The following is a 19,007-nucleotide window of genomic DNA, read 5'->3' on the forward strand; positions in this document are numbered from 1 at the left end:
GAGAAATGGTGGAAATGCTCAGCAGGTCGGGCAACATCCGTGGAGAGAGAAAGACAAAGTTAACACTTCAGCTCGTTGACCCCTTGTCGAAAGTTCCGCCGACAGGTCATCGACCTGAAACTTTAACTCTGCTTTCCTCTCTCCACCGACCGGCTGAGTATTTCCAGCGTTTCCCGTTTTGATTTCAGAGTTCCAGCATCCGAAGGTCCTTACTGTCGTAAAAATCTAATGAGCTGTTTTGAAATTTCCAACTGACCCTGAGCCTCAACAATTTTTCGCGAGGGAGAGAGTTGCAGATTTCCACCACCCTTTGTGTGAAGAAATACTTCCTGACCTCGACCTTGAATTTTGAACCTATTGCTCCACCACCCCCACCCCGACCCCACCTTCTGGATTGTCCCACCAGAGTAAATAGTTTCTCTCTATCTCCCATATCAAATCCTTAAATCATCTTAAATGCCTCGATTAACTCACTCTTTATACGGAATACAAGCCTAGTCTAGGAAATTTTTCATAAGTTAATTGTACTAATTCTCCCTAAAATTTAAGGGTGCAGAGGTTTTATGTACAAAGATTTAAAATAAAAAGTTTTTGTTAAACGAGGGCAGCGATTCCTGCCAGAAATGTCGTTATCACGAATGAGACCTCATGGTCCCTATGCAGTAGGGAAATCCCTCGTCTCCGAGCATCTCCGACTAAGGACCGAGGAGCCCACTCCGGCCACTCTGGTTCGGCCCCACCAGCGACCCACCCTCAGCGCTTTCGGGCCCTGGCTCCTCCTTTGCCGTCTCCCCTCTGAACTTGGTCAGGAGCTCCACGGCGATTGAGTCCCACTCCTCTGGCAGCAGCAGCAGCAAGAAGGCGAGGCAAAGAACAATCAGGGCAGCCAGCCTCACATTGCCAAGGCCCGGCACTACGCCACGGTAAACGTCGGTGACTGTGGAAGAAAAGTGAGAGAGAGAGAGAGAAAGAGATAGCAGTGAACAAAACTCATAGAATTATATCACATCTTTTTACAGCACTGGGTCATTTACCCCCTGTCAATCATGCCTGGAGACTACACGCCTGTAAGTGACTAAGTTGATTTTACCCTCGCGATTTCTATTTTGTAACTATCCTCCACTCACTGCATTTTCTGGTAAAATCACCTTGCTTTTATCAGGAGACTGTGCTGTCATTTTGTTCTGTTTGCTATATTTTTTTAAAAATAGGCTCTGTAGACTGTTTGCCCTTTGACTCTCTTGAATCAAGAACGTGTCTAACTCAGCCTTAAAAACATTCAGTGACCCAGCCTCCACTGCTCGCTGGGGATTAGAATTCCACAGATTAACGGCCCTTTGAGAAAAAAAAATTCTCCTCATCTCCGTGTTAATGGGAAACCACTTAATTTTAAATGGCGTCCCCTAGTTCTAGTCTCTCCCAGTATCCATCCGATCAAGTCCCCTCAGGCTCTTATATGTTTCAATAAGATCATCTCTCAACCTTCTAAACTCCAATGGATAGAGGGCCAGCCTGTCTAACCTTTCCTCATATGATAACACTTGTATCCCAGGAATCAGTAGCGTGAACCTTCTCTGAACAGCTTCTAATGCAATTATATCCTTTCTTAAGTAAGGAGACCAAAACTGTACATAGTACTCCAGATGTGGTCTCGCCAAAGCCCTGTACAGCTGTAGCAAAACCTCCCTCCTTTTATATTCCATTCTCCTTGCAATAAATGACAAAATTCCTTTTGCCTTCTTAGTTACTTGCTGTACCTGTGTACTAACACCTTGTGATTCATGAACAAGGACACCCAGATCCCTCTGTACCACAGAGTCCTGCGATCTCTCTCCATTTAAATAACATACTACTTTTCTATTCTTTCTGCCAAAGTGAACAAGTTCACATTTTACCACATCTGCCAATTTCTTGCCCACGCACTGAACCTGTCCAAATCCCTTTGCAGACTCCTTATTGCCTCTTCACAACCTACTCTTCTACCTATCTTTGTGTCATCAGCAAATTAAGCAACCATACCTTCAGTGCCTTCATCCAAGTCATTCATATAGATTGTAAATAGTTGAGGCCCCAGCACTGATCCCTGTGGCACTCCACTAGTAACAGCTTGCCAACCCGAAAATGAGCCATTTATCCCTACCCTCCGCTTCCTGTTAGCTAACCAATCCTCTATCCATGCTAATATGTTACCCCCTACACCATGAGCGCTTATTTTGTGTAGTAACATTTGATATGACACCTTATCAAATGTCTTTTGGAAATCCAAGTACACCACATCTACTGGTCCCCCTTTTATCCACAATGCTTGTTACTTCCTCAAAGAACTCTAATAAATTAATCAAACATAAGACCATAAGACCTAGGAGCAGAAATTAGGCCATTCGGCCCATCGAGTCTGCTCCGCCATTCAATCATGGCTGATAAGTTTCTCAACCCCATTCTCCCGCCTTCTCCCCGTAACCTTTGATCGCCTTACCAATCAAGAACTTATCTATCTCGGTCTTAAATACACTCAATGACCTGGCCTCCACAGCCTTCTGTGGCAATGAATTCCATAGATTCACCACTCTCTGGCTAAAGAAGTTTCTCCTCACCTCTGTTCTAAAAGGTTTTCCCTTTACTCTGAGGCTGTGCCCTCGGGTCCTAGTCTCTCCTACTAATGGAAACATTTCCCTTTCATAAAACCATATTGACCCTGCCTGATCCCATTATGATTTTTAAATGCCCTGCTATAACCTCCTTAATATTAGATTCCAGCATTTCCCTACAACAAATGTTAAGCTAACTGACCTGTAGTTACCCGCTTTCGGTTTCCCTCCTTTCTTAAATAGAGGAGTCACATTCACTATTTTCCAATCTGATGCGACCTTTCCAGAATCTAGGGAATTTTGGAAAATTACAACCAATGCATCCACTATCTCTGCAGCCACTTCTTTTAGGACCCTTGGATGAAGTCCATCAGGACCTGGGGATTTGCCAGCCTTTAGTTCTAATCGTTTTCTCAGTGATTGTAATTTTAGTTTTAAGTTCCTCACTCCGTTTCAACTCTTGATTTACAATTATTTCTGGGATGTTACTTGTGTCTTCTACAGTGAAGACAGACACAAAAGTATCTGTTCAATTTCCTTATTTCCCATTATTAATTCCCTAGACTCTATCCCCAGAGGACCAACGCTCACTTTAGTTACTCTTATCCTTTTTAAATGTGTATAGAAACTTTTACTGTATGTTTCTATGTTTCTAGCTAGCTTTCTCTCAGGCTCTAATTTCTCCCTCATTTTTTATTCATTCTTTGCTGATTTTTAAATTCTGGTCAATCTTCTGATCGACCACTGATCTTCGCAGAAGTGTACACTTTTTCATTCAATTTGATAGTATCTTTAACTTCCCTAGTTAGCCATGGCTGGTGCATCCTTCTCCTTTTCACTGGAATGTATATCTACTGAGTGTCATGAAATATCTCCTTAAATGTCTGCCGCTGCATCTCTCCTGACCTGCCCCTTAACCTAATTTCGAAGTTCACTTTAGCCAGCTCTGCCTTCATGCCCTTGTAATTGCCTTTATTTAAGTTTAAAATACTAGTCTTAGACCCATTCTTCTCTCCCTCAAACTGAATGCAAAATTCAACAATCATGTTATGATCACTGCTATCTAGAGGCTCCTTTCCTAGATGGTCATTGCTTAATCCTGTCTCATTGCACATTACTGGGTCTAGAAAAGCTTTCTCTCTGTTTGGTTCCAGAATATGCTGCTCTAAGAAATTGTTCCGAATTACTCTATGAACTCATCATCCATCCTGCCTTTGCCAGTCTGATTCATTCAATCTATATGTAGATTAAAATCATCCAAGATTATTACTATGCCTTTCTTACAAACCCCCATTATTTCTTCCTGTTTACTGTGTCCTACAGTGTAGTTACTGTTACTATGAACTACTCCCAGAATTACTTCTTATCTTTGCTATTTTTTTATCTCTAAGCAAACTGATTCTACAGCTTGATCTTTAGAACTAAGGTAATCTCTGAGTATTGTACTGTCGTCCTTAATTAACAGAGCTACCCTCCACCTTTTCCTAGCTTCCTGTCCCCCTGAAATGTCAAATACCCTTGAATATTCAGGTCCCACCCTTAATCACCTTGCAGCCACATCTCTGTAGTGGCAATCAGATCATACATAATTATTTCTATTTGAGCTGACAATTCATCCATTTTGTTATGAATACTATGCACATTCAGATACAGAGCCTTTAGTTTTGCCATTTTATTATTTTTGTAAACTCTTGCCTTATTTGCTGTTGCACTCTTACGTTTGTATGCTCCGTCCCTTCCTTCCACACTCTGATTATCATCACCCTTAGTGTTACTTGCTCTTTTGCCTTGCCTTTCCGCACATGAATCCTTGTCCACTGTATTTATTTTAAAGCCCTCTCTATGACTCACCAGGACATTGGTCCCAAGACCACCCCAACAGTACAGCTCTCACTTTCCCTAGTTCTAGTGCCAGTGCCCCATGAATGGAAACCCATTTCTTCCACTCCATTCTTTGAGACACACATTTAGCTCCCTAATCTTATTTACGCTATGCCAATTTGCTCATGTAATCTAGAGATTATTACCTTTGAGGTTCTGCTTTTTAATTTACCCCCTAGCTTCTCTTAATTCCTAAGCAGAAACCCTTTCCTAGTTATATCTATGTCATTGGTATCTAGATGGACCATGACCACTGGATCCTCCCCGTCCCACTGCTAATTCCTCTCCAGCCCCAGGCAGGGGTCCCATAGCCTAGCACCAGGCAGGCAACACAGCCGTCTGGACTCCTGCTGTGAGCTGCAGAGAACTGTGTCTATCCCCCTGATTATACTGTCCCCTACTACCACTACATTCCTATTTACTCCCCTCGCTTGAATGGCTACCAGTACCACGGTGCCATGGTCAGTTCATTCATTCACCTGCAGCCCCTACTGTCATCCATACAAGCTGCAAGACCCTCAAGCATGTTGGACAATTGCAAGGGCTGAGGCTCCTCCACTTCTACCCTCTTGATCCCCTTATCTGCCTCACTTGCAGTCACGCCCTCCTGTCCCTGACCACTAACTAAACCAGAAGACCTTAGCCCCCAGAACAAAGTGTCCAGGTAGCTTTCTCCACCTGATGCATCACAGTGTCTGCAGCTCATTAACTCTGAGCTGAGGTTCCTCAAGCTGCAGAGACTCACTGCAGACTTATTTGCCTTGGATTGCACTGAGGTCCACCAACTCCCACATGCTCAAGCTGCAACATACCATCTACCCAGTCATCTTTATGTGTTTTAATTAACTAATTAAGTAATTATTTTCTTAATTAAATTTTAATGAATGCCTCTAGTTCTGCTTATGATTATATCCTTATTATTTCAATGAATGTTCTACTTACCCTGACTGAAATTCCCTAAATTGATAAGGGCAGCAGAGAGAATAGTCATCAGATAATCACCTAACTGTCATGCCATACTCTGATTTTTCATTCCAAACATGGGCTCTGAACATACAGACTGATTGCTGTCTAGACATTTTAAGTTGCCCCAAAATCTTACTGTTTGTTGTAGTGCTCTCTTTAAATAGACTCTGTAGACTGTTTGCTGTAGTATACTGTTTAGCTAGTTTACTTGGTAAATAAACATTGCTTGCTGCAGAATTGTCTGTTTTGAGTTCTGCCTTAAATCAGGAGCAGGAACCCTGGCTAATGCTCCTCTCTAGAGAGGAGCCAACTGCAGCCCTAACTAATGTCCAACATCTTTTTTTCATTCATTGGATGTGGGTGTCGTTGGTGAGGCCAGCAATTATTGCCCACCTCTAACACCAGCCCAGGTAAGGATGTTAGATTTCCTAAAGGACATTAGTGAACCAGATGGGTTTTTAACGACAATCGTTTCCTTAGACTTTTAATTCTAGATTTATATTAGATACAAATTTTGCTATCTACTGTGGTGGGATTTGAACCCTGGTCTCCAGAGCATTACACGGGGTCTTTGAATTACTAGTCCATTGACAGTACCACTGCACCATCACCTCCCCTTCATGTGACATGTGCTGCACTCTGAGGGAGATGGTGAGGTAGCCTTACCAGCATTCACAGGTATGCTCAGAAAGACTCCGAGAGACACTAGGGCAGGGAAGGTTACAGCAGCTCCACAGTTGACAAGGATGTTGAACACTGGAAGAGAAAAAAAAAGATCTTGGATCAGTGCAGACACCAGTCCACCAAATCAACTGATATCCAAGCCACAGTCACAGGCCTGCAGTAATAACACAAGACTCTCTGCATTGCACTGTCAAACACTCCCAGGGCAGGGAGAGCACAGGGTTAGATACAGCGTAAAGCTCCCTCTACACTGTCCCCATCAAACACTTCCAGGGCAGGTACAGCACAGGGTTAGATACAGAGTAAAGCTCCCTCTACACTGTCCCCATCAAACACTCCCAGGACAGGTACAACACAGGGTTAGATACAGAGTAAAGCTCCCTCTACACTGTCCCCATCAAACACTCCCAGGGCAGGTACAGCACAGAGTTAGATACAGAGTAAAGCTCCCTCTACACTGTCCCCATCAAACACTCCCAGGACAGGTACAGCACGGGGTTAGATACAGAGTAAAGCTCCCTCTACACTGTCCCCATCAAACACTCCCAGGACAGATACAGCACGGGGTTAGATACAGAGTAAATCTCCCTCTACACCGTCCCCATCAAACACTCCCAGGACAGGTACAGCACGGGGTTAGATACAGAATAAAGCTCCCTCTACACTGTCCCCATCAGACATTCCTGGGACAGATACTGCAGTCGTATCCGAGTGTATCCCTTTTTGCATTTCCCATGCAAGCTATCATGCAGCCTCAGAGTGAGCTGCCTAGTTGGTTCTATTTTATGGTGGCAGGAACCAACCGCCAACAATTTCACCTCCACCCCTCACAGCCAACAGACTGGATGGGGTTCATTATATCAGTCACTGGCAATGGTGCCTGATCTTCCCTGGCAGATGGACCCAGTATCGCGAACGGGCAATCGTTTGGCTTTAGCAGCCCAGTCAGTTTGATCCCACACTGTACGACAGGAGGAAGTGAAGTGCACGCCTACCCAGGAGGAGAGCAGCCAGTCCACACAGTTGATCCCAGGGCACGTCCCTGGTGGAGGGCCAATGTTCCACCCTGGTGGTGTACAGGACGACGGAGACCCAACTGAGGAAGAGGAGGTTGAAGGCGCCCAGTGCAGTCAGGAAGAGTGCCACTTCCCTGCATCTCACACTGCCAAGCAGGAGCTTAAACAGGACCTGTGGGCTGAGACGCAGTGAGTTAACTCAGGACTAAAACATTCCTTCTTTCCCTGTCGTCTTGCTTTTCCTCAGCTGGGATAGTGCCCAAATTACACCATGCTCACTCCAATACCGCATCCCTATTGGCTACTCCCAGAGCCAGCAAGAGGCCATTCATTCAATGAGATCATGGCCAGTCTATACCTGGACTCCATCTTCCTGTCTTGGCTCCATGCCCTTTCATAAATGTGCCCATTGAAAATCTACCCATCTCCATCTAAAAGCTCCAGTTAAGCCCCCAGCATCCACAGTCTTTCTTGAGGGTAGGGGAGAGATTTCCAGATTTCCGCTCTCCTTTGAGTGAAGAAATGTTTCCTGACATCACCCCTGGAATGGCCTGGATCTAATTTTAAGGTCTTTTTTCCCCCCATTGTTCTGGACTCCACCCCCCCCCCCACCCCCCCCCTTCAATGAGATGAAATTGTTTCTCTCTAATCAAACCCACCGAGTCCTCTAATCATCTTAAACACCTTGATCAGGTTATCCCTTTAGCCTTCTCTACTCAAGAGAATACAAGGCCTTATGCAACCCATCCTCATCACTTAGCACGGTGTCATTCTGGTGAATCTGTGCTGCACCCCTTTCAAAGCCAATATATCCTTCCTGACGTGCCCTGCCCAGAATGGAACAGTTACCCTAGTTGGGACCTAACCAGATCTCTGCACTGTTGAAGGGTACATTCCACACCCTTTGTATACCCCACCGCTGTATGAAAAAAAAACATTTACACCTGAGCTAACTGACCGCCACTTGCCTACACACATCAACAGGAGTGACCGTCATAACGGTGGGAATGATTCATCTCACTGTTCCCCTGTGGGGAAAACCTTTCTTTGATTTCCTGACTTAAGAAAGGATTAGAAACAGATAAAAGAAGGTTCACTCGGCTGATTCCTGGGATGAAGGGGTTAACTTACAAGGAAAAGCTGGGCCTATACCCATTAGGAACATGGGAATACAGGAAATAGGAGCAGGACAAGGCCATTCAGCCCCTCGAACCTGCTCCACCATTCAACTAGATCATGGCTGATCTTTCCAACTCAACGTCATTTTCCCTGCACTATCCCCATGTCCCCTGAAATCTTTAATATCTAGAAATCTATTGACCTCCATCTTGAACATACTCAATGATTGAGCCTCCACAGCCATCTGGGGTAGAGAATTCCAATCATTCACCACCCTCTGAGTGACGAAATTCCTTCTCATCCCAGTTCTAAATGGCCTATCCCTTATTCTGAGACTGTCCCCTGGTTCTAGACCCCACCACCTGTACCCATCACCACCCACCGCAAACCCAGGAAACAGGGAAAACGTCTTTTCTGGATCTTGGTCCAATCCCAGCTGATGTTAATGCTGGACAAGTCAGATCCCAGTTGGAACCTGGCTTGATAGATCCTAACTTTTATTTCTTTAGAAACCATGGCGGGAAAATTACTGAACAAATTCACAAGAGTCTGCTGATGAACTTTTAACATGAAGAATAAGACATTTATTAAACAAGAAAAATGAACTAGTACACCAGACAAAAAGGCTGGAAAGACCTCAATTCAGTCACAAGGAAATAATTCAAATATTCACTATTCCCTCACCCCAGCTATATCTCTACAGATACATACAAATTCAGGAAGATAAGACAATTTACCATGTCTCTCTTATACTCTAATATTCAGGGTAAGTACATGTGAACCAACTGGTGAACAGCAGACAGACACACCACACTCCAAAGTCAATGACAGATGTGACCAAAGCAGATTCCATAGATTTCTCAACAACCCACTCAGACCCTTGTCACACTGTGAGCCAACCAGCCTCGCTGAAACTCTGTCTTTCTCACAAGGGTTTCCAATCTCCACATTTGAAGGACTGGCCTTGGAATTCTCTCCAAACGTCGCTGCCACCCTGACGGCTCCAACAAGGATCCACCTCCAGGGTTTCAATCTCGCCTTCCGAGATTCCTCTCCTCTGGATCCCCGAGTACACTCGTCTTCTAAGCACACTTTCAGATCTTCAGCCGTGCCAAGCAGAACACCGCTGCTCCAAAGGGGTATCTTTGCCCTTACAGCCCGCAGCACGGAGTCATCAACCTTCGGCTGCTCTCTCAGATCTTCGAGGCTTCTCTGGAGCCCACTTCACTTCAAGTCTGCTCCTCGGGGCTCTTTCTTCACTCGGAGCCATTTTCTCTGCTCCTGTTGTTTATCTCGACTCAGTGGGACTTCTCTCTGATCCCAGTCTTTGTCCCTGCCTGGGACTTTCTTCTGGGAGCTCTTTTGGTCCCACTTCCTGGTTTGGGATCACCTTCTTGGTTTGGGACCTTCCCCCGTTGTGTCCTGCTCCCTGGGACACCTTCTCTCGAATGGCGCCCCAGTTCAGGTCACCTGAGCTCACGTTTCACTCTGTTTCACCTTCTCTCTTCTTTTCCATCTGTGCATGCGCGCAAGTGCCCGTCCCCGGCCTGAAGACATGAAAATGGATGAACTGCGCACGTTGTGGCCCTTTCTCGGAGACCCGCGTTCCCGACTTAAAGGCACCAACTGCACATGTCCCGGCCGGCGCATGCGCAGGAGTCCCGAGGCCCGCCAGGAACTGTAGTTCCTGAACCGTGACTTCAATTTAAACCTAAGGTAAGTATCAATCTACAATCTATCCTCTCGGGCCCTGTAAGTATTTTGGAGGCTTCAGTGAGATCACCTCTCGTTCTTCTGAACTCTAGAGAACACAGGCCCAGTCTCCTCAATCTCTCCCCGTAAGACAATTCCGCCATCCCAGGGATCAGTCTGTTGCGCTCCCCCCTCTGGCAACTATATCCTTCCTTAGAGAAGGAGTCCAAAACTGTACTCAATACGCCAGGTGCAGTCTCACCGAAGCTCTATACGGTTGCAGCAAGATATCTTTACTCCTGTACTCAAATCCTCTTGCAATATTAGACTTTTGAAGAACGAGAGGCGATCTTATTAAAACATAAGATCCTGAGGGGTGGGCTTGACAGGGTAGATGCTGTTCCTCATGGGGAATCTAGAACGAGGGGGCACAGTTTCAGAATAAGGGGTCTTCCATTTAAGATGAAGATGACGAGGAATTTTTCTCTCAGAGTCTGTGGAATTCTCTCCCCCAAAGAGCAGTGGAAGCTGGGTCACTGAATAGATTCAAGGCTGAGTTAGACAGATTTTTGATCGACACAGGAGTGGAGGGTTATGGGGGGAGCAGGCAGGAAAGTGGGGTTAAGACCACAATCAGATCGGCCGTGACCTTCCTAAATAGCGGAGCAGGCTCAAGGGGCTGCTCCTAATTCTTGTGCTCGTGTGTGAAACGTGGGTGGGGAAGTGAGGGGGGCCCAGGGAGTGGTGGGCCACATAACTCTTCCCATGCGAGAATGGACAGTCATCATTGTCTTGCTTCTCCGAGTCTGATGTTGACACATTGCCCAGCACAGATCAGCGCACAGCCATTAGGAGCACTAGCCCCAGTTCACTGGTGACCTGGGTCAACTGTAGCTATAATGAACCGTCTGTACACCCCCCCACTGACCCCACCAAAACCACACGCTTTCCTGGCTTGCAGTCGACATGGATCGGGTCTGAGTCAGAAGGTCGTGGGTTCAAGTCTTGCCCCAGAGACTCGAATATGCAATTCGGACCGGGGAGCGATGTTAAAGCAATGCCCACCAGGTCCGCCCAGTCTGCCCCCTTGAGTGGGTGTAAAAGACCCCACAGCCACAATCGGAAGAAGAGCAGGGGGGAGAGTTCTCTCCCCGGTACCTTCGGGCTGGCATTTATCCCTCAACCAACTTCACTAAAGTCAGATAAACTGGCCATTTCCCTCATCGCTGGTTTTGGGCTCTTGCTGTGCACAAAGGTCGGTGGCCCCGTTCTCCGACATGGCAACTTCAAAGGAAAAGAACCTCACTAGCTGTCTGGAGGTTGTGTAAGTTGCTATATAAATGCAAGTCTTGTCAACTTAAAAAACCAGTTCCCCCAGGGACCGGGGTAGGGGGTTTGCTCACCTTATACAGAGCGGAAGTGGACGCTGATCCCACAACCAGCGCCACTCCCACGATGGAATCGCGGCAGAAACCATCGGCGTAAGCGATCAGCACGATCCCGGCAATGGAAAGGATCACAGCCACGATCTGTAGGGGAGCAGAGCACCGAGAAAGTGATTCCACCTTCCCGGACCAAGGGGCAGCTGAGCCGAGGAGAACGACCAAACCAGTTCACCTTCATCCAATCAATGGTACAGAGCACCGGGAGGCCATTCGGCCCCTCATGCCTCTTTGACCGGCTCTTTGAAAGAGCTATTCAAGGCGTTCCACTCTTCCTCCTCCCTCTTTTTCCCCCAGACCCTGCAAATTCTACCATTTCAACAATATACCCAACTCCCTTACAAGTAAATCTATTTAGATTTACATACAACACAAAAGTCAGCTATTCGGCCCAACAAGCCTCTTCCCATCCTACTTAATCTCACCCTTTCCTTCCCCCCTCATGTGCTTATCCAGCTTCCCCCTTAAATGTGTCTTTACTATTCACCTCAACCACCCCCCTGTCATAGTGAGGTCCACATTCCCCACCCCCTCTGAGTAAAGAAGCCTCTCCTGAATTCCCTCTCAAGTACCTCTTTATCGAAACCCACTCCAGAGAGACCCAAATGCTGGGCCGACACTCCCAATGCCAGTACTGAGGGAGTGCTGCACTGTTGGAGGTGCTGTGTTTCAGACAAGTTGTTGAGCACCCCACCCACCCCAGGTGGATCTTTTAAGTCCACTTGCCAGGGTAGGCAGGGGCCTCAGGTTTAACATCTCATCCTGGGAGACGGCACCCCCGACAGTGCAGCGCTCCCTCGTTTGTAGCACTGGGAGTGTCGGCCCAAGGGGACAGGCTCCCACCCTCTGGAGCGAGACTCAAACCCACAACCTTCCGACTCAGAGACGAGGGCGCTGCCCACCGCACCAAGCCACGGGCCCACACACAAGGGGGAACACAGCCTCACCCGGACGCCCATGAACCTGTCCTTCAGCACGATCCAGGAGAGCAGGAAGACAAAAGCTTTGTTGCAGCAGAAAAGGGCAGAGGCGTCCGTGGCACTGATGTTCCTCAGTGCCATCAGGTACAGGTAGTTAGTTAGCGTCCAAAGGATGGAGAAAGGGGCCGTCTGTTTAAGGAGTCTCCTGAGCAAGAAAGCATCCTCACTGAGAAAATGACCACATTCACTGCGGATTGACAGGAAGGAAAGAGGATCAGTTAACAGTGGTGCAGTGATTATGTCACTGGACTAACAGTTTGTACAGATCTTGAATGTTGCTGTAAAGAGAGACACCTTGCAGAAGCTTTTCAATTTGCACTCATCAGGACGAACGCTAGAATGCCAAATTTCAGGTCATCACAACAATTTATACTACAGCAGAAAAGGGTGATGATTGGTTGGGCAGTCAAAATATGTTCAAGCCCCGCGCCTTTTTTGAATTACCAGGGAGCTTGGGGAGCCGATAGTTCCCAGTCACTTCCCCATGGCAATGCCTTGGGCCAGTCCAAGTCGAGTTGCCAACCAATTGTCAAATTTCGTTTGAAATTTGGGATTCTTGCATTTGTCCCAATCAGCTCAAGTCAAAAAGCTGCAGCAACGAGTCCCTCTTTTCAGCAATGTTCCTGGGCTATTAATTCCAGACGCCCGGACAATGAGTTCAAATCCCACCGTGGGCAGTTCGAGGAAATTTGAGTTTTGTTCTTAAAAATAAAACCAGCAAGCAAAAGACTTATAGTCAGCAACAAAAACTGAACATGCAGCTGTTAGATTGTCAAGCGCTTCACCAACTCTCTCTCCAGGGAGGGTTTCTGACATTCCTTACTGGTCTAAGCCTATATGACTCCAAAGTCTCCACACCAAAGTGCTTGAGATCTTTTATTAATTGTGTCTGAAGTGTCTCAGCAAGTTATATCAAACAACCAGGGCTGGCAATCAATGCCAGCTTCACCAGTGATGCCCACACCTTGTGAATGACCTCACACAACTCCGAATGCAAACTCGACTAGGTGTGTGTGTCTGTGAGAGAGGAGTGTGTGGCTATGAATGAGGCATGTGTATGTGTCTGTGAGTGTGTGTGTGTCTGTGAGTGTGTGTGTGTCTGTGAGTGTGTATGTGTCTGTGAGTGTGTGTGTGTCTGTGAGTGTGTGTCTGTCTGTGATAGAGATTTGTATGTGTCTGAGTGTGTGTGCATTGTATGTTTGTGTGTGAGAGAGGTGTGTGTGTGTCTGTGAGGGGGGGTGTGTGTGCTTGTGCATGTGTGGGTGTGTATCTGTAAGAGAGGAACGTGTGTGTTTGTGAGAGGGGAGAGTGTGTGCGTTTGTGAGAGAGGTGTGTGTGTGCCTGTGAGAGAGTATATGTGTGCGTGTCTGTGAGAGGGAGATGTGTGTGTGTGGGTGTGTGTCAGTAAAAGATGAGTGTGTGTGTTTGTGAGAGGGTAGAGTGTGTGTGTGTGTGTATGTGTGTGTGTGAGAGAGAGAGAGCATTTGTGTGTGTCTGTGAGTGTGTGTGCATGTCTGTGAGAGGGGTGTGTGTCTGTGAGAGGTATGTGTGTATGTCAGTGTGTTGTGTGTGTGAGAGAGGTTTGTGTGTGTGTATGTTTGTGTGTCTGTGAGAGAGGTGTGTGTGTGTATGTGTCTGTGAGAGAGATGTGTTTGTGTGTCTGTGAGAGAGGTGTGTGTGTGTGAGAGAGGGGTTTGTGTGTCTGTGAGAGAGGTGTGTGTGTGTGAGAGAGGGGTTTGTGTGTGTGTTTTTGTGTCTGTGAGAGAGGTGTGTTTGTGTGTGTGTGTCTGTGAGTGTGTGTGAGAGAGAGTCTGTGAGTGTGTGTGTGTGAGGGGTATGTGTGCATATCTGTGAGAGGAGTGTGTGTCTGTGAAAGAGGTGTGTGTGTGTCTGTCAGAGAGGAGTGTGTGTCTGTGAGTGTATGTGTCTCTGAGAGCAGAGTGTGTTTGTGTGTCTGTGAGAGAGGTGTGTATCTGTGAGAGAGGTGTGTGTTTGTGGGTGTCTGAGAGAGGAGTTTGTGTGTGTGTTTGCATGTCTGTGAGAGGTGTGTGTGTGTGTGTGTGAGAGATAGAGGGGAGTGTGTGTGTCTGTGAGGGAGGTGTGTGTGTGTGTGAGAGCAAGGGAAGTGATTCCTCGTCTACACTTCTTGATGATAAATAACAGGCTCTGACTGAGATCGCTAATTCAATTAAAAGAGAATTAAAAAAGAAAATCAAATCAACCTTGCTCGGGGACTAATGTGTCAAGGGTTTACACACATGAAATGGCCTGTGTGTGAGGCAGTCATGTTTGCTGCCACAGGCTGGGGTTCTTCTACACTGTAATCACCAGCCTGGGTCTCTTTCACTATCTGGATTTACGTGGCTAGCAGCCAATAATGCGCTTTGCAGATTTAGTGTAAGAGGATTTTGCAAATGGAATTAAAATTCTACCTGCTCGGGGCGCGGCTTGCAATTGATGGGGGGTGGTGGGGGTGGGGTTCCTGAGCGTTGCTGAGTGGAGCCCCTAGAGGCAAACTTGTCCGAACTAGGTTCTGTGTCATTGTGGTGTAGCTCAATCCCAACCACCCACCATATCCCTCAATCCCAACCACCCCACCATATCCCTCAATCCCAACCACCCCACCATATCCCTCAATCCCAACCACCCACCATATCCCTCAATCCCAACCACCCACCATATCCCTCAATCCCAACCACCCACCATATCCCTCAATCCCAACCACCCACCATATCCCTCAATCCCAACCACCCCACCATATCCCTCAATCCCAACCACTCACCATATCCCTCAATCCCAACCACCCATCATATCCCTCAATCCCAACCACCAACCATATCCCTCAATCCCAACCACCCCACCATGTCCCTCAACCCCACCTCCTCATATCCCTCAATCCCTCCTCCCCATATCCCTCAATCCCAACCACCCCACCATGTCCCTCAACCCCACCTCCTCATATCCCTCAATCCCTCCTCCTCATACCCCTCAATCCCAACCACCCCACCATGTCCCTCAATCTCTCCTTCTCCCCATAACCCTCAATCTCACCTCCTTATATCCCTCAATCCCTCCTCCCCATATCCCTCAATCCCAACCACCCCACCGTATCCCTCAATCTCTCCTTCTCCCCATATCCCTCAATCTCACCTCCTTATATCTCTCAATCCCTCCTCCCCTTATCCCTTAATCCCAACCACCCCACCATATCCCTCAATCCCTCCTTCTCAGCATGTCCCTCAATCCCACCTCCCCATATCCCTCAATCCCACCTCCCCATATCCCTCAACTTCATCTTCTCCCCACATCCCTCAATCCCTCCTTTTCTCCACATCCCTCACTCCCACCTTGATTCTTCAGTTGCCTCGTCACGGCCCCTGTTGCCTTGCGCCATCGTCCCTTTTGACTGCCCTCCTCCCCTTCCCCACTTCTCCCGGGCTCTGTCCCAGTTCGGACAAGCTGACCTGAAAAGTTGACGCGTGCTGCTCTCCCCACAGACGCTGCCCAGGCCCGGCTGATGGATCCCCCCCCCAGCCTTTTCCGATGCACCCTCCGCGTCGTTCTCCTCCTGTCCCGCGGGCCAGGTTTCTCCGGATTCCGCTGCTGCCGGAACACTTCAAAGCCCCACCCCACCCCGCCCACCCACCCTGCCACTGCTGTGACCCCACCCGCTCCCCCAACCCTCTGCCTCTCCGAAGCTGGTCCCCCCCCCCACCCCCTCCCTCACCTGAAGTGCTTGAGCGGCGATCTCCTCTCGCTGAAGGTCAGCAGGCGGCCAGAGCAGTAGCCGGGGAACAGCAGAAGGTTCCAGCTGGCCGAGTGCCAGGCCATGAAGAAGGGAGACTCAAAGTCCCGCAGCGCCGCCTTCGCCAGCTGCGTCATGCCCGCCCAGGAGGCCGCCAGGCAGGACGCCACCACCAGGCCCGCGAGCAGCCTCCCCAGCACTGCGAGAGGGCGACACCGACAGCAAGCTGCCGCACAGCCCTTGTCAGCCTTCTGCTCCGCTGCCGGTACTGCCTGCGCCAGAGTGTCTGCAGACTCGTCGCTGCCTTTGATGGGTAAGTGGGAAGAGAAGGATAGGACGATGAGTTGCATCACGTTCATCGTTCTGTGTCATTTTGGCATGAAGAGTCAGCAGAGGCAATACACTAATGTTTGGGGGGGATGGTGGTGTAGTGGACTGGTAATCCAGAGGCCCAGGCTAATACCCTGGCGCACATGGGTTCAAATCCCCCCACAGCAGCCGACGGAATGTAAATTCATTTCATAAAATCCGGTCTCGGTGACGGTGACCATGAAACTATCATCGATTGTTGTAAAAACCCTCCTGGGTCACTAATGCCCTTTAGGGAAGGAAATCTGCCCTCCTTACCCGGTCTGGCCTACGTGTGACTCCAGACCCCACAGCCAATGTGGTTGACTCTGAACTGGTCTTGGAAATGGCTGAACAAACCCACTCAGTTCAAGGCCAACTAGGGATAGGCAACCAATGCTGGCCTTGACAGTGATGCCCACATCCCATGAAAAAGTAAAGGAAAAAATATAAACTAAACGGTACAATATCAATAAGGGGCTAGAGGAACAGTGAGACCTTGTTGGCGGGGTGGTGTAAGGTAGCAGGACACTTCAATAAGTTGGTTACAAAGGTATTGTTAATAGAGGCATAGTCATGCCAAAACCTTTATAAAACACTGGTTAGTTATCAGCTGGAGGACTGTGTCGCACTTTAGGAAGGATGTGAAAGCCTTGGAGAGGGTATGGAGGAGATTTACTAGAACGTTCCCAGGGATGAGGGACTTCAGTTAATGTGGAGAGACTGGAGAAGCTGGGGATTGTTTCTCCTTAGAGCAGAGAAGGTTAAGGGGGAGATTTAATCAAGGCGTTCAAAATCAGGAGGGTTTGGATAGAGTGAATAAGGAGAAAGTGTTCCCAGTGGCAGGAGGGTCGGTAACCAGAGGGGACGCAGATCGAGGAGAATTGGTAAGAGGGGGAGATGAGGAGAATGTTTTTTTTACACAGCGAGTTGTTGTGATCTGGAAGGCGCTGCCTGAAAGGGCGGCGGAAGCAGATTCAATAGGGACTGTCAAAAGGGGGAATCGGATAAATACTCAAAAAGGAGAAATTTGCAGGGCTGTGGGGGAGGAAGCGGGTGGGGGGGTGGTGGGGGGGGGGGGGAAGCGGGGGAGAGAGGGGGGAAGGAGTGGGACTAATTGGATAGCTTTTTCAAAGAGCCGGCACAGACGCGATGGGCTGAATAGCGCCTGTATGATCCCATGGTTCGAAATGTGTGGAAAATAGTAGGTAGCACTCTCTCTTTCTCTCCTGCTCTCTCTGTCTCTCCCGCTCTCTCTTGCCTCTGAGACAGCAGGTTGTGGGTTTGAGTCCCACTCCAGAGACTCGAACGCAAAAAGGCAGACTGGCACTTCTGCCTCAATGCTGAGGGAGTGCCGCACCGGGGCAGGCGATCCGGCCGTTATCACATCGCTGCCCGCGGGGCCTTGCTGTGCGCAAATTGGCTGCTGTGTTTACACCACCACCCCACCCCCCCCCCACCCCAACCCCCTCCCCAGTTACGAGGTTTGAGGGCGCCATACCTTCTGCCCAGGTCAGTGACAGCACGGGGCCATTGCACGCGGTGAGAGGGGAGACTCTCGTCGTGTATTTCTTCATCTTGCACAGATCCACTGGCCGCCAGCCCTGGCTGGATAAGTCTCCTGCATCAGATCGTCCGAAGAAGTGCTCATCCCCCAGCTCCGGGGAACCTTAAAAGGGCAATGCCCCATCACCACCTCATCCGCCCCCACACTGAACACTGATCCCGCCGCAGGCAAACCCAGTCCCGATGCATCGGGCGACTATCCTTAGCCAGCATTCGTGCCCGCGCCAAGGGGCACACGGCACTTAGTAACCGTACAGCAAGATAGACCTTGGAAGTGACCACTGAATCAGCTTTCACCCTCTCAGGCAGCGCATTTCCAGTTTATAACAGCTCGCTACATAAAAAAAAACCCTCCTTGCCTCAGCTCTGCTGCTTTCACCTTAAACCCACCACTGGGGAATTTACTGTGTCAAATCGCTCAGGATTTCGGACCTCTCTGTTAAATCTCCCCTACACCTCTGCTCTCTGGGGAACAATCCCAGCTCCTCCAGTCTCCCCACGTGAACTGAAGTCCCTCACCCACCACCCCCCCCCCCGGCGCCCCTTCGGTAAAGCTCCTCCGCACCATCTCCAAGGCCTTGACGTGCTCCCCAAAGCCTGGGGCCTAGGGTTAGCACAACATACCAGCCCGGGGCTTAGCCAGGGATCCACACGGGTTTGGCATAGCTCCCTGATCTGTACAGGGTCCCCTCAGTTTTATTAACAGCCCTGCCATCTTCTTCTGCCACCCTCCAAGATTGGGGTACGTGAACAACACCAAGCTGCCCCCACCCCAATGCCCCCTCTAAAAGCAAACTCGCTGCCCGCGGGGGTCGTGGAGGTGGAGTGAATGGTTTCCGAGGGAAACCAGATGGACGTTTGGGGGGAATAAAATTGTAGGGGCTATGGGAATAGGTCAGGAGAATGGGATTGACTGGGTTACTGTACAGAGAGCTAGCATGGACTCGAAGGGCCAAATGGCCTCCTTCAGTGCCAGAATG

The 19,007-nt window shown here is 48.7% G+C and overlaps 1 protein-coding gene across 1 annotated transcript; it reads right to left on the reverse strand.

Annotated features, from left to right (window-relative positions):
- Nucleotides 1-695: 695 nt before the first annotated feature.
- Nucleotides 696-16,472, reverse strand: LOC121272958 (solute carrier family 35 member F4). The gene is made up of 6 exons (XM_041179858.1): nucleotides 16,096-16,472; nucleotides 12,336-12,555; nucleotides 11,350-11,475; nucleotides 7,115-7,307; nucleotides 6,102-6,191; nucleotides 696-937 (listed from the first exon to the last, which is right to left on the reverse strand). Exons 1-6 carry the CDS (start codon nucleotides 16,470-16,472, stop codon nucleotides 696-698), a joined length of 1,248 nt encoding a protein of 415 aa, XP_041035792.1.
- Between the last annotated feature and the right edge of the window lie 2,535 nt (nucleotides 16,473-19,007).

The sequence above is a fragment of the Carcharodon carcharias genome, chromosome 37, assembly GCF_017639515.1.
Source record: "Carcharodon carcharias isolate sCarCar2 chromosome 37, sCarCar2.pri, whole genome shotgun sequence".
Classification (NCBI taxonomy): domain Eukaryota; kingdom Metazoa; phylum Chordata; class Chondrichthyes; order Lamniformes; family Lamnidae; genus Carcharodon; species Carcharodon carcharias.